This window comes from Mus caroli, unplaced genomic scaffold (genome assembly GCF_978045245.1).
Source record: "Mus caroli unplaced genomic scaffold, Mus_caroli_1 scaffold_2, whole genome shotgun sequence".
NCBI classification, from domain to species: domain Eukaryota; kingdom Metazoa; phylum Chordata; class Mammalia; order Rodentia; family Muridae; genus Mus; species Mus caroli.
The window spans coordinates 115,787,938-115,808,645 of NW_028227257.1; the positions used below are offsets into that span (position 1 = coordinate 115,787,938).

The following is a 20,708-nucleotide window of genomic DNA, read 5'->3' on the forward strand; positions in this document are numbered from 1 at the left end:
TTCAAAAGATTAGCAAATATTTACTGGACATATTTGAAAGTAAAAAAGAAAAATCGATAATAAAAACTATAGAAGATGAGAGAGTGACTTATACTTTTCCTGTTTATAGGATTAGGAGTGGGTATTATGTAGGGAGAATGCCTGTTGTTGGAAACTTTTTTTATGCAGGAGGACGCACTCCTCTGCAGGAGAGGTCATCTGTTTCGATCAGGCAAGAGGGCTCAGTCTACCTGGGCAGGCTGGCTAACTTGAAAACAGAAGCATAAATTTCTCATTAGATTATTATGATAATTTCATAAGGATGCTGTAGCAGATTACCAGAAACTTGATGAACCATCCAATGGATATGGAGGTGTGCATTTCCACAATTCTGGAGGGTCGCATGCCTTCAAAAGGTTCTAAAGGGAACCTGACTCTTGATTCTTCTAGGCACTGAGTGCTGCTGCTGTTTCTTGGCTTGTGGTCCTGTTGCTTAGTCTCTGTTTTCAAGTCTGTATCACAGACGTGCATAATACCCTCTGCTGTCTATATCAAATCCCTTTCTGTCTATGGTTTCAAGGATGCTTACAGATGGATTGACAGCCCAATTCTTTATTTCTCAACTCTATATGTTTGTCATTAGACAGCTGCAAATGCTTTGTCATGTAAGATAACATTTGCAGGGCTTTTGGAGTTAGGCCCTGATATCTTTAGGGACATTATTCAGTCTTCTTGGGGAATTATAAAAATTAAATCCAGTGGAAATCAAAACAACCCTGAGATTCCACCTCACACCAGTCAGAATGGCTAAGATCAAAAATTCAGGTGACAGCAGATGCTGGCGAGGATGTGGAGAAAGAGGAACACTCCTCCATTGTTGGTGGGATTGCAAGCTTGTACAACCACAATCAGTCTGGCGGTTCCTCAGAAAATTGGACATAGTACTACCAGAGGATCCAGCAATACCACTCCTGGGCATATATCCAGAAGATGTCCCAACCGGTAAGAAGGACACATGCTCCACTATGTTCATAGCAGCCTTATTTATAATAGCCAGAAGCTGGAAAGAACCCAGATGCCCCTCAACAGAGGAATGGATACAGAAATTATGGTACATTTACACAATGGAGTACTACTCAGCTATTAAAAAGAATGAATTTATGAAATTCCTAGCCAAATGGATGGACCTGGAGTGCATCATCTTGAGTGAGGTAACACAATCACAAAGGAACTCACACAATATGTATTCACTGATAAGTGGATATTAGCCCAAAACTTAGGATACCCAAGATATAAGATACAATTTGCTAAATGCATGAAACTCAAGAAGAATGAAGACCAAAGTGTGGACACTATGCCCCTTCTTGGAATTGGGAACAAAACACCCATGGAAGGAGTTACAGAGACAAAGTTTGGAGCTGTGATGAAAGGATGGACCATCTAGAGACTGCCATATCCAGGGATCCATCCCATAATCAGCTTCCAAACGCTGACACCATTGCATACACTAGCAAGATTTTGCTGAAAGGACCCAAATATAGCTGTCTCTTGTGAGACTATGCAAACACAGAAGTGGATGCTCACAGTCAGCTATTGAATGTATCACAGGGCTCCCAATGGAGAAGCTAGAGAAAGTACCCAAGGAGCTAAAGGGATCTGCAACCCTATAGTTGGAACAACATGATGAACTAACCAGTAACCCGGAGCTCTTGTCTCTAGCTGCATATGTATCGAAAGATGGCCTAGTCGGCCATCACTGGAAAGAGAGGCCCATTGGACTTGCAAACTTTATATGCCCCAATATAGGGGAATGCCAGGGCCAAAAGAATGGGAATGGGTGGGTAGGGAAGTGGGGGGGGGTATGGGGGACTTTTGGGATTGCATTGGAAATGTGGTTGAGGAAAATATGTAATAAAAAATATTAAAAATTAAAAAAAAATTAAATCCAGTAGTGTGCTCACAGATTGAGACATGCAGAGTTGTAATTTCTTTCTGTAACTGAAACAAATTTTGGTCCCTGTATCTCCTCCTGCCTTCAGAACAGCAGAGACTTTAACCTTATAGTGGTTGTGTGCTGTCCAGATTGTTCTTTTGGGGTCAATAATTCAGATTCTGCTGGTGAGTTGCCTTTGGTTTGAAATGCTTATATTAGACAACTGAGACCACGTTTACCTTTTCAGCATCCTGGTGGGGCACTTCATTCTCAACCAAGGTATTTGTCTTTTTCACTGTTTTCTTCATGTCCTGGAAACTCCTGCTTGTTCCATTCTGAAAATCACAGATCTTTTAGGCCTAGGGTTTTTTGTTTTATTTATTTTTAATCTCTCCCATCTTCCCTCTGGAGACTTAACGCTCTCCCACCCTTTCTTCACACTGGGAGTCTGTGAGCTTGTATTGCTCTTGCTTCTATTTGATATATGACTTCTTGAGGAAAAAAAAAAAGCAAGCCTATGGTTCAACTTACTCAACACATTTCAATTTTCAGGGAGCCTGATATCCTGATAGTGTTCCTGCTCCTGAAGGGGACCAGATAGGGTCATTGTTCGTGATCCAGGATCTGACCTAACTCTCTTTCTCCTTCATTATTCTCTCTCACCTCTATCTCTAATCTCATGGAAGGATGGATCCCTGTATGGGGCAGCAGAGGGCCATGATTCTTTCTAAGCAATTATATCTGCCAAAGATTGATTAAATCTGTATTGAAGTTTAACCATCAAGAAAAGGTCTGTTGCTTTTCCCTCTCTGTATTGATATACATTCAGGGTGTGGCATACGCTCCTTCCTTAATTTTAGGGTAAGGAAACTGTACAGAGGAACACGAGTTGCTGAAAGTCATCAAGTGAGTCATTATTGTTGCTCTGAATTTCTTTCCCTGGCAGAATATTTTCCCTGCAGTTACAAAGAATATAGGAACACACTCGGGCCATCGAACGTGTACTCGTTTTAGCTTGGAAGCATCAGCTACGGTTTGTGAGAAAGATGAGCAGAGGTCAATAGTACTCAGAGACTGCTAGCAATACAACTTTGCACTGTAGTTTATTGATCTCTGGGTCTCATTCGCTTGTGGCTCAGTTTACCAGTTCCTTCTTACTATACAATCCTTCCAGGTGTAGACAGAGATGCTCACTGTCTTCCGTGACTTGTCCTTTTTTTTTTTTTTTTACAGTTTTGGAGTATTCCTTCCAATCCCACTGCTTAGATAGACCTTCAGGATGTATTGAGATTGTGCCTGCCTGCCTGCCTGCCTTCCTTCCTTCTCTCTTTCTCTCTCTCTCCTCTTTCTTCTTCTTTTCCTTCTTTGTTTCTTTCTTTCTTCTTCCTCATTCTTCTTCCTTCATTTTATTTCATATAAACAAACCTACTATTACCATGTGTTAATCTCCTCTGCATCATCTCTGCCCTGGTTAACTCCAATTAACCTCCTACATAGACTTTATGTTAAAAATCAGTTCTATACTCAACAGCATATGTGATGCAATTCAAACCTGTCATTATACTGTCTCCTGTAAATCCTGTAAGTCGGGGAGGACAGGGCTTCAACCCCACCCCCTACCGGCTCACCTCCTGATGTCTCCTCTCCTGGTGCTGTTCTGTCACTCACTCAGCATCAGTTGTGCTAACCTGGATGCTGTGCTTCAAACATCCCAGCCTTGTCCTCTCTCCAGGGGCTCCCTTCCTACTCTGCTGCATGTGTTTGGCTCTGGCCTTTTCCTCTGCATCTTTGCTGGAAGATCACCCTCTCTACAAACACTTCTCTGTAAGGAAGTGGACTCTTTCCCTTGCACTTACCACATTATGTCTTCCTTGCTCCATATTGTTCTGTCGAGTTTACTGCCATCTTTAAAAGGTTCCCATTTGCTTTTTTTTTTTTTTTTAATACTGGTTTTGTCCCCTTTCAAAACTCCCAGGTCCAAGAGGAGCACTGAACCCATGCAGAACTTTGGTGACAATTAGAATGGAGAGATGAATGGATAAGGTGTAATAGGCTGATCTTGTAGGTTTATCTCCTGTGAAGTAGAAATTGATATGCACCTTGGACATAATTCCCATGGGTACAGATAGTTTAGGGCAACTGCCATGACACCAGTGTCCAGACTCAAGATAAGGTTCAAAGAGCAGCTGGAAGTTTAGGTATTAGTAAAGAGGTTCTGTGAGAGAAGATGGGGTCCATTTGAATGGTGACATTGGGGATAGTCTTGGGTGGTTTGTTGTTTTTGAGGGGCACATGGAGACCCCACAACTGATAGTTGGGAATATCAGGAGTGAAAGATACAGAGTGGGAGACAGAAAAAGATGCAGAAGGGACTAGTAACTTTACATTTCTTTGAGAGATTATGGCCAAAATGATATTAATAGTCATAATAACAAGATTTTCAGAAGAACAAGTAATTCAAGGTTTGAAAGGAAGATAACTGTAAGTGTAGTAGGCATACTATTACATTGAAATAGAAAGCATAAGTAAAATTGACCGTCTTAATGTAACTATGCAGTTCAGTGGGCGTATGTGCAGCAGCATATAGCCCATGGAACCATAAGCCCCATAGAACCAGCATTTCTCTGCAGAAGCTTCTCTTTTCACAACGGAACTCTTTCCTACTTAACAATGCTCTCTCTAGCCTTATAACCAGCCTCAGAAACTGCCACTCTACACTCTGTTACTGCACATCAGAGTGTTCTTGGTACCTTCTATGGGTCATATACTATTTGTCTTTTTGTATCTGTCTGATTTCACTTAGCACAAAGTCTTTAGGACTTACTCCTAGTTTAGTGTACATCATACGTTCATTTCTTTTAAGGTCGTTTTTCTAACTTGTGTATATATTCACCCCCTATTCCACGGACATGGTATTGTTTTTGCTTTTAGGTACAAATATATTCTGGAATCTTGACTTTCTTGTCTTTGGGACTTAAAGCTGGATATGGAATAGGGAGAGTCATTGAACAATCATTCTATCTTACTGGTTTGAAAACTTAGGGTGTGGGCCTCGGCTTTCAACAAATTGTATTCAAGGAGGTGGAGATGTGTTAGCACTGAGGAAAGCCATTTTAGGCAGAGGGTTTCCTTCAGGGAACTGGGTGCATGTGGGGAAAAGGGAAAAGAAAGCCAGGGTCTGAGTTTTCCGAAAGATAAGCAGTGAATGGAAGTGGTCAGTGAGACAGAATCAAAGGCATCTGCTCCAGCTAAGACCAGAATGAGCACTTTCTACAACTCACCTCTACTCATTGAGATGAATCCTTTTCTGAAGAATTTAAGTGTGATTGCTTACAAGGGTTCCCAGTGGTATGTCACAGATTATGTCTGTGTGTTCAATTTCTGAGATGCTGTTTTTTTTTTTTTTTTTTTCTTTCAAAAAGGACCTAGGAACATGTTAAGAACAGAGGAGTTTATAGTCCCTTCTTAGCTGTTCTGCACTGGTAATTTCATAATTAAATATTCCTGACTTTTGAGTGAAGAATAGGATACACTAAGAAAGTTCAGCACGTCCCATGTGGACATCTTGGTGACATTTCAGACACTGCATGTTCCTGAGTAACTGACGCCTACGTGAGTGAATAAACAGGATTGTGAGCTCACCCAGTTCCTTTCCATTTTCCTCACTTTCGGGTCACATAGATGGACTTTTCCTACATTGAACCTTATGTGAGAAGAATCATGCAATAAACATCTTCATTCCTAAGAGATTTCTGTTTGAGATTATTGTAGAATATACTTACTGTGCACTCTTATAAAAATCATTCTCATGTCAAGGGATATATGAGTAGTTTCTAGTTTGGGGCTATTATAAATTATACAATCACAAACACTATCACTGTTTGCATTACAATAGAAAATTTGCAGGTTATGTTTGAATTCTTTAATATTGCCATTGCCTGGTTCACTGAAATTCTTTTCTACTACATATCTTTCTACCTTACTTAATTATCTCCATTGTTAATACAGGATCTATTTTTCCTAAATTAGGTTTGAAAGTATAAAGTGCCATAAGGAATTGAGCTTCATAAAAAACTGTATCCACTTGAGTGGAAATTTCTTCTTTAAAGCATCTATTTTAATTTCTCTAGCTACCCAGATTATGTGTCTTAAATGCATAGTGAACCTGTCAAAATTCTTCATCTCTTAATGAGGTGAATTGTTCAAACCTGGAGCAAATATTTTAATTTTGGCACCATGATGAGTTAAAGGAAGAATAGCTCTCATGTCTTAATACAGATTTGTTATCAAACTTATGCTGTAATTTGCATAGTAATAAAAGGAGTATGAAAATTAGCAAAAATGGCATTTGTGATAGTTTATGTAATTTTCCTTTTAGATGAATGCTTTGGTGTAAAAGTCGATGTAATAATTCTAAGTTGAACAGAAACCTTGCCATTGTAGCTATTTAAGAATTGAGATGGAGCTGCTGTTTAATAATACATTGTGAATGATACATCATTTGCTCTATATGTTTGCATTTGTGTTGATTTTCACATTCGTCTGTTGAACTATTCATGTGTCTGACAACACACTCATTGAAATATCCTCACAGAAAGAACCGTAGAGGACCACGAGCTGCCGACTGAAGTGCTGTCTCACTGGGGAGTGGAAGAAGACAATAAGCTGTATCTTAGAAAGAATTATGCCAAATATGAATTTTTTAAGAACCCAATGGTGAGTGGATGCTCTGTTAACAGTTATAGAATTAAATGAGTCAGTTGGTTTTTATGTGCAGAACATTGTTATAAATAAAACAGAGCTGGTTGCTTTGGACTTGTGCTCTGAGGCCCTATTTCAACAATAATGAGCTAACATGATGCCTGGTAGTTTACATTCACAGAGAAAACACGTTAACATTACTGGTGAACTCTGAGTGGAGATGAATTTGGTATTTAATTTCTGAATATTGGGAAAACCAATTTGGAGATTTACTGTTTCTTCTCTTTCCTGCCGTTTAAGACACAACGTCAAAGCAATTCCGTATTTGCTTTAGAAAATGAATTGTATTGGTCCCTCAGTGTTTTCCACAACATTACTGTTGAGTACACTTCATAGAATTAAGGAGAATAAGGCATTTTCTAAAGTAAATTGGTGTTGGTTATGGGCACTATAGCTTTGCCAGGCATTTAAGACTGATAGGTATCTTTCTTCAAATTATTTTATTTTCAGCGCAGTAATGGCTGAACTAGGTAGATATAGGGTAAAGCACAACAGACCACCTCATAAACACTCCCTCCATTACAGTTCTCTTTAAAAGAAAGTAAATGCATGTTATCCTAATGAAGTCTGCGGATCCAGAGAAGTCAGAATTGCCTGTGGGCTCATTATTTTAAATTGTTTTTGTCTCTGCAGCTGTGGTGTATTTTTATACTAAAGTTTTGGATAATTGGATTGAAATGATCCTTTATGAAAAATATATGATACACACCATAATAGAATATTTTCAAACCCTAGAAGACCTCTTATGTTCTCTTTTATTGTAACTTATTAATAGAAACATAATGGGTTGATCTTTGACAAAGAAAATGAGAGTTCTAATAAAAATGAAATAGAATTAGATTTGAAGGAAGAGTATTTTCTTCCTGAGAGCCTTTATTAAGACATCCATTGAGAAGTTATATGTAGAGAACTATGGCTCAGTGTATGATTTTTTATCTTATTTATTTTTACTTAAATAAAGCTTGACATCCATTTCTGCAGATCTGCATAGTGGTTCTTGACTTTGGGATGATGTGATGATGTGGGGGGAACTCCTTTTTTTTTTGTAATTAACGCAGGATGAGTGGGAGAGCAGCTGTGGGGTGAGGTTAGGAAGCTAACTGTTAAGCATCTCTAACACACAGTTCACCCCACCAATGTTGAGTTTTTCCATCACAGTGTTAGTAGATGGTTGTTGACAAATCCTCTCCTGGAGGAAATACAGTAGAATATATGTTTCCAAACTTTTCTTACCATGAAATTTACCTTGGAGAGCCCCAGAACTTATTAAAAACACATATACTTCAAGACCTGTCCAAACCTACTGAATCAGAAAAGTCAAGAATGAAACTTGGGGATTTCTATTTTAAACAACTTCCTGGGGTGAATTTTATGATTAAACAAGATTGGAAAAACAGTAGGTAGAAATGAGTGGCCTTTTAGCTTCTCAGCTGAGTCTTGGCTGATCAGTGTTCTGGGCTCTGACCTTTGACACAGCCTTTGCCCCTTACTTCTATGAGTCTTGACTTTGTGCAGTGGGTCAAGACTCCCGCAGCACCTGGTAAGGCGGTTTTAGGACTGAAGGAAGAGATGAGAGCAAACTTGAAGCTCAAGGGGTGAGATTTCTCCGTGAATTTCATGGCCGTGTCTGCTGATCTTGGCAAACACTGCCACCTGGGTTCATAAAGAGGCCATGTAGTTTAGATTTAGAAATGGCATTTTCCAAATCATTTTGTAGGGATTTAAGACACGTTAGTTTATAGATGTTTTTCTTAGGTTACTATATTGGTCATTGTGGAACCTTGCCTGCCCTAGGCTTGAGATTAATTTAACTTGTATCTTTTGTCAGTATTTCTTTCCAGAGCACATGGTGTCTTTTGCAGCTGAAATGAATGGTGACAGATCCCCTACACAGATACTGCAGGTAAAATATTTTCACTAAAATATGTGAGAACACAAAAATAAAAACTCTGATTTTTTTTTGCCATAAATTTTTATTTTTTTAACCCGAGTTTGAAATATTTTAACCTACATAATACATTTTTCCAGAAGACAAAGAGCAAGAAAAAAATTTGTATAAATAAGTAATTAACTAAATTACTCAATAACATTTTTTTCCAGATTGGAAAGAATTTTCAATGTTTAACGATGATTTCCATGACAGGAAACTTGCATGAGATTTGTGTTTTGTTTGTTTTGTTTTGTTTTGTTTTGTTTTAAAGTGCTTATCTTTTGGAAAAATCCAACTTCCTAGGGAACTGCAGGCACTTATGCTGGTAGAGACTTAGTAGTATAGCTTCCGTACTAAAGAGAAGAAAAGGTGAAGAGAAGGTGTATGCAATGTACTCAGTCCTTTAAATCCCCGTGTAGAGTGCCTTCCCTCTTTTGACCATGTATGTTCCCCAAAGAAAGACACACACAGCCTTATATATTCATATGCCTTAAGCAGCACAATAGCTGGGCAACTGCCTAACCTCCACGCTGTTAGAAGCCAATTTCTTACTGATAACACTGAATTACTATTTACTAATTTCTATGTTCCATCTTGGCCGCTCTTGACCCACTTGAGCAGCCCTCTAGGCCATATTCTCTTGGCTCTTATACATGGTAGCTCTCCTTCTCCCTCCTGCACATTCTTCTTCCATGGTGGCTCTGTCCGTCCTGCTCCTTCTCTATAGTCTCTAGCCTGGGAATACTAAATACTCCCAATGTCTGGTCTCCCCAGCTATTTAAGCTGCTGGCATCTTTATTTACCAATCAGAATTAACTGGGGGGGGGTCCCAGAAGCTAAGTGCAGACTCCAGATCTTGAGGGCCAGCACTTAGCATTCATTACAATAAACAGAAAAAGACAAAACCTTAACACATTCTCTGAGCCAGCACTTACAGTGGCTGTGAGGGAGACACATGCAATCCTAAAAGAGTTGTAGCATCTCCACAGAATCCACCTTGTGACTATGGGGCTCTTTTCTGTCGCTTGGGCTGTTCTTTGGCATGGCCATTTCCCAAGGCATCATCTCTGCAGTCAGTTAACTGTTTGGGTAATTTTATTTTCAATAGATTAACAGGTCTGGCCAACACAGTTGTTTTTCACAGGTTCATTAGTACTGTGGAAGCTAAACCTGAGAGTTCACAAATTCAATTAATAGTAATGTTGTCTGGCCCAGTATCGCATGCCTTTTTATACATTAGACAAAGGGGCTTATCACAGATTTCTTTCCTGTGCATTTTAAAACAGGGTATGCTTTATTTTTATCCTTGAGAATATTGGATAAATATCATTAGTTTTAAGAGAAATAAATTTTTTTTACAAGCAGCTTCTGTGCTATTGGGTGTCATAGAAGCACCCCTTGGAGTAGTCGAGTAGACCCCTAGCGCCTTGCTCATAGGTGCTTTGTGTGGCGTGGTTGTGGTTTTTCTTCCACCTCGCTTCCTAAATTGTCCTCTCCTATGATTCCCTTGCTTTGCTGTTAAATTATAATAAAAAGGGAAATCACAGGCTTTAGAATCAGATAGTCCAGCATGTGCCCTGACCTCTCCTCTCCACTGAGGCAATGTTTCTACTTTTTAAAAGGTTTCTTCTCTTTCTAGCGTGACCCCTCTGACTCTTCTTTAAAAATTTAATTGGTTTGGTTTAATAACTTGGAAAGCACTCAAACTAAGAACCCACTTGCCTGTTTTGCATATCAATTAATTAATGGCTCATTGCATCAAAATTTTTTAGTGATTTACTTAAAAATGTAAATATCTCCTCTCAGCATTTCCCTGGATGCAGTCTAGGCCTTTAGGATATTTTACCCCATTTTAGTTAATGATTTCTGCTACTTTAAATTTTTCCACTTTTGCATTTGCATCCTCACAGGGATCTCTGTTTTCTCTCAGAAGACACTAATGCAATTTCACTATCATAATAAGGGCCCGGCATAGCCACTTACATATGACTGTCCTTTTTCTTTTCAATTTCCCCACCACCACATGCCCAGTGTCTCTACTAATTACTGTTTTGTATCAAACTCATCCAAATCTTAATTGCTTAAAGTACCTGCTCCCATCTTACCAACGATTTTCTGGGGTATGATTTGGGGAGGAATTTGCTTCCAGGGTCACATTTCTGATGCCATTTGGCTTAGTGGCTGGATGATGATGCTGGCTTTGAAAAGACAAAGTGAACTTTGTCTCTCCACATGGTGTCTCATCCTCCAGGCCTTTCCCCATTTTTCTTTAGGCCCATGGTGGTCTTAGGTGACTACATTTTTTTAAAAATCTGAATCAGTTTGTGGAAACCATTAAGCTAAGACCTCCCCATTAAGAACTGGTGGTATTTCTTGTTTCTCCAACCAAATTCTAAGGGTGACTGACTTATGAGGATTCCAGGGCATGGAAAACCGACTCTACCTCTTCAAGACTCAATGCCAAGATCACACTGCTGAAGCATGTGGGATAGGAGATGCTATAAACATTCCCCTTTAAAGCCCAGTCTGCTATGCCCACCTAAAACCCAAATCACAGGAGACAAAGAGAGAGTGCATGCTTAACCTTCACTAGGGAGGTGAGCTTGATTCAGCTGTCTAATGTTTGAAGTCAGGATGGCAGTCTTACTGTATTACATAATGTACTTTACAGGCCAAATACTTGTATGAGAATCTATAGAAGAAGATGAAACATGTCTGGAGTTAATTCTCTAGATAGTGTCCACTTTCAAGTATAAATTCAAATAGGTGTAATTTTGGTTTTTACCCATTTTACTGATTACATTGAATGTATATTTTCTGCACAAACTTAATTCGAAACTTGTGCCAGGTTTTTGACTGAGCTCTGTCAAGCATGCATTGTAATCTTGGTCCAGTGCAAATGCCATTGCTACTATGTGGGTTTTCATGGTTGTGTCTGATGGGTAAAAGACTATTGGCATCATTGTTCTCAAAGTTTAGGATCACATCTAATGTGTCTTCCAGGTGTTTTTAAGCTCCAGCACGTATCCTGAAATTCATGGCTTCTTACATGCAAAGGAACAGGGAAAGAAGTCTTGGAAAAAAGCTTACTTTTTTCTCAGAAGATCTGGCTTATATTTTTCTACTAAAGGCACATCCAAGGTAAGCCACAGTATTTGGGGTGTGTTATGAACTATCTATTAGCTCTATGATATCAGGTTTGATTTTGTTATGGTGATTACTCTCCTACCTGATGTCGAGAGTTGTTTGAACTCTAGTCCTCTGCTATAATAGGTTTTAAACGTCTTCAGATGTGCTTTACGTCGAGTCTATCTATAGCATTCAGGACTCTGGGTGCTCTCTCTCATATATCAAAGGAATCTACCCCTCCCACTCCAAGCCGGGCTTCTTGGTTCTTTCTCATCAAAGGCCTCAGATTTGAAACCTAGTGTGGTTTTTTCCTCCTTCTTTTAAAAAAATATTAATTTCACTTTATGTGTAGGTTATGTTGTGTGCATGAGTGTATGCCCATGAATAACATGCATGCAAGACCCTGTAGAGGTCAGAAGAAGTGTTGGGTCTCCTGGACTTGGAGTTTTAGGCAGCTGAATGGGTGCTAAGAACTGAACCCTGGTCTTCTACAAGAGCAGTAAGACCTTTTCTCAACCACTGAAGCATCTCTGCAGCCCCCGAACCTTAAACAAAGCAAAACAAAGCAAAACAAAGCAAAACAAACAAAACAAACAAAACAAAACAAAACAAAACAAAACTGTTTTATATAACTGGACTCCAGAGGCAGGATAGTCTATCTTAAGACCTGGAGTAATGGTATTTTAAATGGTGGCTGTCAATAGATAAAATACTATTCTTCTAATCCACGTATCAGGCAGGTGAAATGGCTCAGCGCTCACTGGCTAAGTCTAACAACCTGAGTTCAAGATTGTTTGAATTCACATGCTGGACGGGAAGAGCTGACTCTTACTCTTTCTTTGAACTTCACAAGCGTGCCATGGTATACATACTCATGCATGTACGCACACACAATTTACACATGGAAATAATTCTAAATTAACCTACTAAGAAAAAATTGGGGACATAAGAACACTGTGATTTTTTTTTTTTTTTTTTTAGACCTTAATATGTCTGCTACCTGATAATCTTGGTTTTGTTTCTTATTTTTCCTATGAAGAGGTCTTGGTTGAATATTTTCACTTCCAGTGAAGTAAATGTGTGGGAGTGACTAACGGCTACTATAAGGCTAGGAGGTATGACTGTGAATTACATGTGAGTGAAAGCCCTAAGTATCATCTTTCCTTCTCCTCTCTTACATAAACATCTATACATTTACTAATAGATTCTGACAACTAAATCAATATAGCTCTTAGTATGCATTTTTATTATCAAATCAGTTTCTGTCAGTGAATAATATATTATAGTTTAAAAAGTCACAACAGTGAGAAAGCATTTCTATGTTCTAATTCCTCATTTTGTTTTTTTCTTAAACAAATGATTTTCTTTTTTCTTTTTAAAAAAGATTGATTTATTATATTTATGTGAGTATACTGTAGCTGTTTTTAGACATACCAGAAGAGGGCATCAGATCCCATTACAGATGGCTGTGAGCCACCATGTGGTTGCTGGGAATTGAACTCAGGACCTTTAGAAGAACAGTCAATGCTCTTAACTGCTGAGCCGTCTCTCCACCCCCTCAAAGGTTTTTTGTTTGTTTGTTTGTTTGTTTGTTTGTTTTGTTTTGTTTTGTTTTGTTTTAAATCAAGTCTATTCTGGCCAGGCATAGTGGCACATGCCTTTAATCCCAGGACTTTGAGGCAGAGTCAGGAAGATCTCAGTGAATTTGAGGCTAGCCTGGAGAGAGTTCCAGGATATCTAGGACTACATAGAGAGAACCTGTCTCAAAAACCCAATCTAGGTAAGTGAATAAATATAAAAAAATATTCTGCTTTACTTTCCAAAGACATCAAGAAGTACATGATTAGGAACAATGGCACACAGTGACATCTTTTGATTGTAATAGCTTACTGGTAAATGATAATACAATGTGTTCCAATTTGGACAGGGTTGTTCACAATGCTTAATGTTCTCTCGCTCTCTCTCTCTCTCTCTCTCTCTCTCTCTCTCTCTCTCTCTCTCTCTCTGTGTGTGTGTGTGTGTGTGTGTGTGTGTGGGTGTGAGAGAGAGAGAGAGAGAGAGAGAGAGAGAGAGAGAGAGCACTGCTGCTAAACACTGTGTATAGGAGACCACCTGGGATCTGGTTAAAATGCAGATATTGATTTAATGGGCCTGGTGTGGGCAATGAGATTTTACCTTTCTAACAAGCTCCAGGTGAGACTGGTTCTGTGGGTCAGTGCCCACACTGCTAGTCGCAAGGTTTTGGAGAACAAATGCATTTGGACCAGTTTTGATTATATAGTCAACCTCAGAATTAAGCACTTCTCCAAGCTATTAACCTAGCACGGAGTACTATGACCCAGGAATTTCCTATGGCCAGCTCCAAATCTCTCGGGTTTTCCTGAGAAGAAATAGCTGCTCATGATTTCCCTTTGCCCTGACAATCAGACACATTCCATCCCAGGTAATTTCCCTGAACTCTTCTGTGCAGGCTTCTCTCCTTTTGTGGAACAAGATGGCCACGCAGTCAGCTGTCAGCACAGACACATGTGAGGGATGGGTGTATCTGAAGGAAGCAGGATTTTCTTTCTCTCTTTTCCCATCTTCTCAAGAAGCCAAATTTCCTCCTGTGGTAGAAGCGACCACTCGACACGGAGATGACAGAAACACTTTCACGAGCCTGGCAGGCTTCTGCTTTCCTCTTTCAGTTTGACACGATGGTTAATGAGAACCGGAAACTTAAAATAGGAAATTTGCCAATTACAAGAAGTAAAATTATAAACAAACTACCCCTAGTCAATTTAAATGAAATTGTATGCAGCTCTTGGTTATTTACGAAAATGGCAACCCTCTTTACTTTTGACTGTGTGTGTGTGTGTGTGTGTGTGTGTGAGAGAGAGAGAGAGAGAGAGAGAGAGAGAGAGAGAGAGAGAGAGAGAGAGAGAGAGAGAGAGAGAGAGACTGGTGTAGAATTTTGCTTGAGATCATGTTATTTTGGCCAAGGTATAAATTGTGCAATATGAGAAATACAAAAGATATTGTAGAACTGTGCATCCAAGCCAATGTTCACATATTTTTTTTTTTTAAGGAACCACGGCATTTGCAGCTTTTCAGTGAATTCAGCACTAGTCACGTTTATATGTCACTGGCAGGCAAAAAAAAACACGGAGCGCCAACTCCCTATGGATTCTGCTTAAAGGTACAGGCTTAATGTTTTGATAGATGAGTAAAGCAAGCCTCAGCCTCTTAGGTAATCTTGAGTTTCTTTTGATTTCTTTTGAAAAGAGCTAGAGTTCTCGTATGTATAGGAGAATTTTAGTGGCTTTTATTTCAACAGGTGTTACCTTCAAGATATGCATTAACAATAAATAATGTGCTGTGGCCTTCTAGCCTAACAAAGCAGGAGGGCCCCGGGACCTGAAAATGCTCTGTGCAGAAGAAGAGCAGAGCAGGACGTGCTGGGTGACCGCCATTAGACTGCTGAAGGTAATCTCTTGGGACGGGTGGGTGCTTGAGAGATGCTCTGACATCTGTGTTTAAAGACACATCTACTTTCCAATGTAAAGATGCTCCCCTCACCTATGTGGCTCTAAGGGAAAAAGAAAAATAATCACTGCTGTCTTGATTCCAAGAATAGAGAATAGAGTGACTATCCTAATTTGTGAGTCTTTTGTGCCTGAAGTAGGTATTCTGTTTCTAGAAATGACCTTTTATTGTTGGTCTCACATATATAGCCAGTGTAGCTGAGTGACAGGACTTCTGTATACAACTTAGTCTGTGTTTGTAAAATTGCCCCAAACCCACAGGGAGTTTTATTTAAAATATTTTCCCTTAGATATTGCTAATTGGAATTATTTTACATTCTATTTGTGTGTGTGTGTGTGTGTGTGTATGTTCTTTGAGAATTTCCTACATCTTTTGATCATCTGATCATATTCGTCATTCCTCCCCCAACTCTTCCTGGTTCCACCCTGCCTCTCTCCTAATCCATGGCTGTATATTCCCCCAGCCCCTCCATAAAGTCCAATTTCTGCTCTGTGAGTGTTCTTAGATGTGTAGCTTTACCCTGGAGCATGGTCGACACTCTTAAACAGCACTGACACCCTCCCCCACCTTCCAGCAGCGACTGCTTTATTAACGCTTTGTAGTTTAATGAGCTGAAAATGGGTGCACACATTTAATTTTGAATATGTTTTGAAGCATATCTTGTATACCATGTTGAAATTAAAATTTTGTTAGTATAATTTGTTGATGAAACTTTTGAGTAGAGTTAGAATGTTCCAAAGGTAGATAAAAATAGAGAGGACACAGACTGGTTTCTTCCAAATTGTGTTGAAAACACATATTTAGGAGACATTAAAATGACTCAAAAGTAAAGGAACTTGTTCCAAACATAATGACCTGAGTTTGACACCAGAGACCCAAAAGGTTGTTTTTTTACCTCCATATGCATATGAGAACTCATACATGTGCAAATACACAATAAATAAATAAGTAAATAGATAAAAACTGCAAACAATAATTTTCAAAAGCACATTTATTTTTAAAGTATTTATTTTTGCCAGTAAATTTGTTACAGCTTTAATTTTCTAATTATAAAAATGACCAACCATTTTCTTCTGAAAATACTGCTTTGTTAGTAATAGTTGTGGAAATTACAAAAAAAAAAAAAAAAAGTGTTCATTGAAAAAGGCACAACCCTCAGAATGGGCCTGTCTATACAGTCAGTTCTCCGTTGCTACTGAAGTTCAAAAATATGTGGATTATTACTGTTCTTAAATCTTCCTTATAAAATGGAAGTTTCAGCAGATTCTGAGACATTCTTCATAGTTCATACTTGAAAGCTGGTATGATTTGCTAATGTATAAATAATGTATATTATATTAATTATATCATATCACATACCACATGTTATACTAATTATCATGTATCATATCATTTAGTATATTAGCAGAGAAAGGTTTAGATAACTAAGTGTATACTAAAACCAGCTTTCTGCAGCATTCAGAAATAAAAATTAATACAAACTGGGTCTTGTTTGGAATGTTTAGTGTCCCCCATTTTCTTTCAGCTGTGGCAGAAAAGGAAGAGGCCAAGGAAGCTCACTGGCTTCCATCTTGGTTTACACTGGGCCTATGTTTTGGGACCCATGTTCCTTCCTGTCTTTGTTATGCTGTTCTTACTATCTTTAATGTGTTAACCCTTTCCTGGCATGCTGCATGGGGGTGAGATAGGAGAGAAGATAACAGTGTAGTGAGAACAGGATTATGCCATGCTAGATGCAGAGAGAAGCTTTATTCTGTAGTTTTCAAGGTTTTTTATTGAGTACATCAAATTATGTTCATATGAACAATTAATGTTTCACACAGTCAGTATGTTGGACAACCATAACTTCCATTGAGGTTCAAAAGAAGATAGTGTTCTCAATATGTAGTTTCTCCTAGGCCTTGGTAGTCACAGATTTGAGCTGCCTTTATGAGCTCACCTCTCCTGTGACTGGAATGATATATGAACCCCTCTCCACTGGTGTTTGTTTATCCACTGATAGACCATTTTGGTTGTTTCTATATTTTGACTGGTGGTGTGCTTGCAATTCTATTGCTGCCAACTCAGAGGCACAAGAGTCCCTGGAATGTGGTGGCTGGCCAGCCTAGCAAGTCTACAAGTTTGCGGCTCAATGAGAGAGACACATCTAAAAACAAAGTGGAAACTAATTGAGGAAGGCTCAAGGCATGAACCCTTGGCTTCCAAACACATGTATGCCCACACATGTGCGCTCATCCACATACAAAATCACACATACACACCGACCTAAGCTTGCATAGGAGAAGTTCTTTTTTTTTTCTCCCCCCCTTGGGAAAATACTCTAGTTATATAACGAAGTGTAGAAACTCTGAGGCTTAGAAAAGAGAATCATGGCTTCTGTATTGCGCTGTATCCTGGGTAAGTGTCAGCTCTTTCCGTTTCCATCAATTAGAACTCTGCCAGCTTCTCTCTAGCCTAGTTTGGTGCCTATCTGCCCCTCCGTGGGACAGGCAAATGTTGAGGTGACCCATGCCCTACCCCTCGGCCAGAGTTAAATGCTTTCTAAAGACCCCCAGCAGCACAGAGGCACTGCCAGGACCGGGGACAATACATCTTTGAAGAAAACCGTCTTATTAGTAGGTAGCTGGCTTTTCAATGCTGATAAATAAAGGGTGGTCCAGCAGCGTGCTTCTTGTGAAAGTGTTGGTTTGAGGTTAGTATCTGTTCTCTAAAATGAGTGTATCTAGGAATTAAGCCCCTCTGTGTTTATGAAGTTATTGTTGGCTTGAAGATAAATCTCATTAGGCCCCATTAATGTCACTCAAACTTGAAATTAAAGTAATAATTTTTAGAAGTAGAGAAATAATTGGATAAAGTGGTCGTCATAGAGGATTTTAAAAGTGAGTATGGGTTTGGATTCATGTTAAAATCAAAATCTTGAGAGCAGTAATTCTCCTACTCCTCTCTGACATTTTTTTTTAATTACCAAATATATTCACTTTGTGAGAATTGCTTTAAGGACATAGTCTTCAGTAGAAACATAACAGTTCTAGAATATTGATATGGAATTCATTCTGAGGTTAAGATTCCTTGTTCAACTTTTCTATTCAGTTTCCATATTGGACAGGATACCCCACCCCCAGTTCCTCTATTAGTTCAGGAAACAGTTTTGTGCAGGCAGGCAGACAAGTGTGTCATAAGCTCACACTTGTCCTTAGGAGACAGCATGAGGCATAGGGCTTGGCCTAAGCAGGCAGAGTATGTGAAAGAAGGTGACCCAGACAGGGAAACCCACCACCCTTGAAGCCAGCTTTTAAATAAGAGACTGAGCCAGGTAGGGAGAGGCCCAAGCTCTACTCTGGCCCTGGGCTGTGATGCTGAAGCCAGTTCAAGGCTTCCCAGGCCAAAGATGCAGGTATCCTGTATCTGATAGTTGGACATCAACTACTCTAGGAGGTAGCTATGGCATTGGTCACTCTTCTTTTCAGAGTGGAACAGATAAGAGCTGATGATCTTCAGCTTAGAGTTGATGGTGTAGTCTAGAGTCTCTGCCTGCCTATGCCTTCCTGTCCAGATCCATATTGTTTCTCAGCACTGTTGCCTCGGATGCTGCAGGAGCCATTCAGAGGCAATTGCTGTGACATAAGCTGGTACTAGGAAAGAGGCAGAGGCCTATGTTAGAATCCAGTTGCTAGGACCTAACTTGGGTTCATTGCAGCTCCATGCAATGGTGATGTTTGAAGAGTGTGATGAAATAAATTAGTAAAACTGTCCATCCTATTGTTTTCTTTCCTTTAGCAAAGTGGTGAATTCAAGGGGAAAGCAGCAAAGTTTGCATGCTTGCTCCTCACACTGATAATCCTGGCCCACCTTCCCATGGTAGCCTTCTAGTTCATTCTCCACGATACTGTCTCCTGAAAGTAAAGACACTACTGTCTTTTATTTTATGAGAAATGGACCCTCTCTGCCTGAAATCCAAGTGATTCCCCACTAACTTGATGCATGAAGTAAAAAATAAATGCCATAAGAGTACCTGAATTAAAAATGGGTGGGACAGTATTTCAGCGGATGAAGCAATTTTACCATTGGAAGGACCACAGTCACTAGACACACGGAATCCCCAGAACCCATGTGAGCAAGGTTGGCTCGAGGATACGCATTTGTAATAGCAGCGCTGGGAAGGCAGAGACAGGCTCAATCAAGCCTTGCTGCTCAGCCAGGTTCACCTACTTCATGACTTCTCAGGATGTGACTGTTTTCTAAAAAAAGGAAAAGAAGAAAAGAAGACAGTAGTTGAGGAACGACATCTAAGGTTGATCTCTGGACTACACACACACACACACACACACACACACACACACACTGGGGAGCAGGGCAGATATAGGCCTGCATGAACATAGAGATAATTATTTATGGAAGGATAATATACTACTAAGAAGGGTTCTTCCACATATGACCAAATTTATAATTTAATTAATCAACAATGCAATTCATCCATCAGACATGAGAGGGACTGAATTTCTCAGTGATATTTAGGATGTGTAAGATTTAAAAAAAATCATTGTTCTCAAAAGGATAACATCTTTCCCAAGACAGCTTCAGCCCCAGGCAGTGTATCAGTCAAAACGCTTATACTACAGTTTGGCACTGAGGAGTAATATGAATTTTAGAGCTTTGCTCTGGTAAGGTGTACTAAAAGCTTCAGGTCTAAGTGAAAATACTGCCTTTTAAAATGTATCCTTTTATGGCACTGAAATGAATATTTCAAAAATTTGGTTGCTTACTTGTTTTAAGGAAATATTATCCCTGTATCTCCCCTAGAGCCCTCCCTGTTTCTTAGCCTCTCTGGGTCTGTGGCTTGTAGCATGATTATTCCTTACTTTACAGCTAGTATCTACTTACAAGTGAGTACGTGCCATGTTTGTCTTTCTGGGTCTAGGTCACCTCACTCAGGTAATTTTTTTCTAATTCCACTTATTTAGCTGCAAATTTCATGATGTCTTTTTTTTTTTTTTAACCTGCTGAGTAATATACCATTGTATAAATGTACCACACTTCGTTTCTCCATTCTTTGGCTAAGGGCTATACACATTGTTTCCAGTTTCTTGCTATTGTGAGTAAAGCTGCTATGAATACCTTTGACCAAGTGTCCTTGTGGTAGAATGGAGTGTCCCTATGAATAAATACCCAAGAGGGATAGTTGGGATTTGAGGGAGATGGATTCCCAACTTTCTGAAGAACTGCCATCTTGATTTCTGTATTGGCTGTATAAGTTTGTACTTCCACCAGCAATGGAGAAATGAAACATGAGGAAGCAGGAAGGTGGGTTTGTGGGGTCCAGAGGTGTCATGGATACTGGGAGAGCTTGTCCCACAGAATCAATGAGGCAGGGCTTGTGGGGGCTCACAGAGACTGAAGCAGCGACTGTGGAGCCTGCATGGGTCTGCACTAGGTCCCCTGCATACGTGTTAT

General features: G+C 39.5%; 1 protein-coding gene across 3 annotated transcripts in view; it reads left to right on the forward strand.

The window, feature by feature from the left end:
• Positions 1-20,708, forward strand: part of Grb14 (growth factor receptor bound protein 14) — a 117,146-nt gene that overhangs the window by 84,608 nt on the left and 11,830 nt on the right. For all 3 annotated transcript variants that reach the window (XM_021185074.3, XM_021185092.3, XM_021185083.3), the window contains 5 exons: positions 6,507-6,628; positions 8,502-8,576; positions 11,607-11,744; positions 14,800-14,910; positions 15,102-15,197. In XM_021185074.3, the coding sequence (XP_021040733.1) occupies positions 6,507-6,628; positions 8,502-8,576; positions 11,607-11,744; positions 14,800-14,910; positions 15,102-15,197 (542 nt within the window). The remainder of the gene's footprint in view (positions 1-6,506; positions 6,629-8,501; positions 8,577-11,606; positions 11,745-14,799; positions 14,911-15,101; positions 15,198-20,708) is intronic.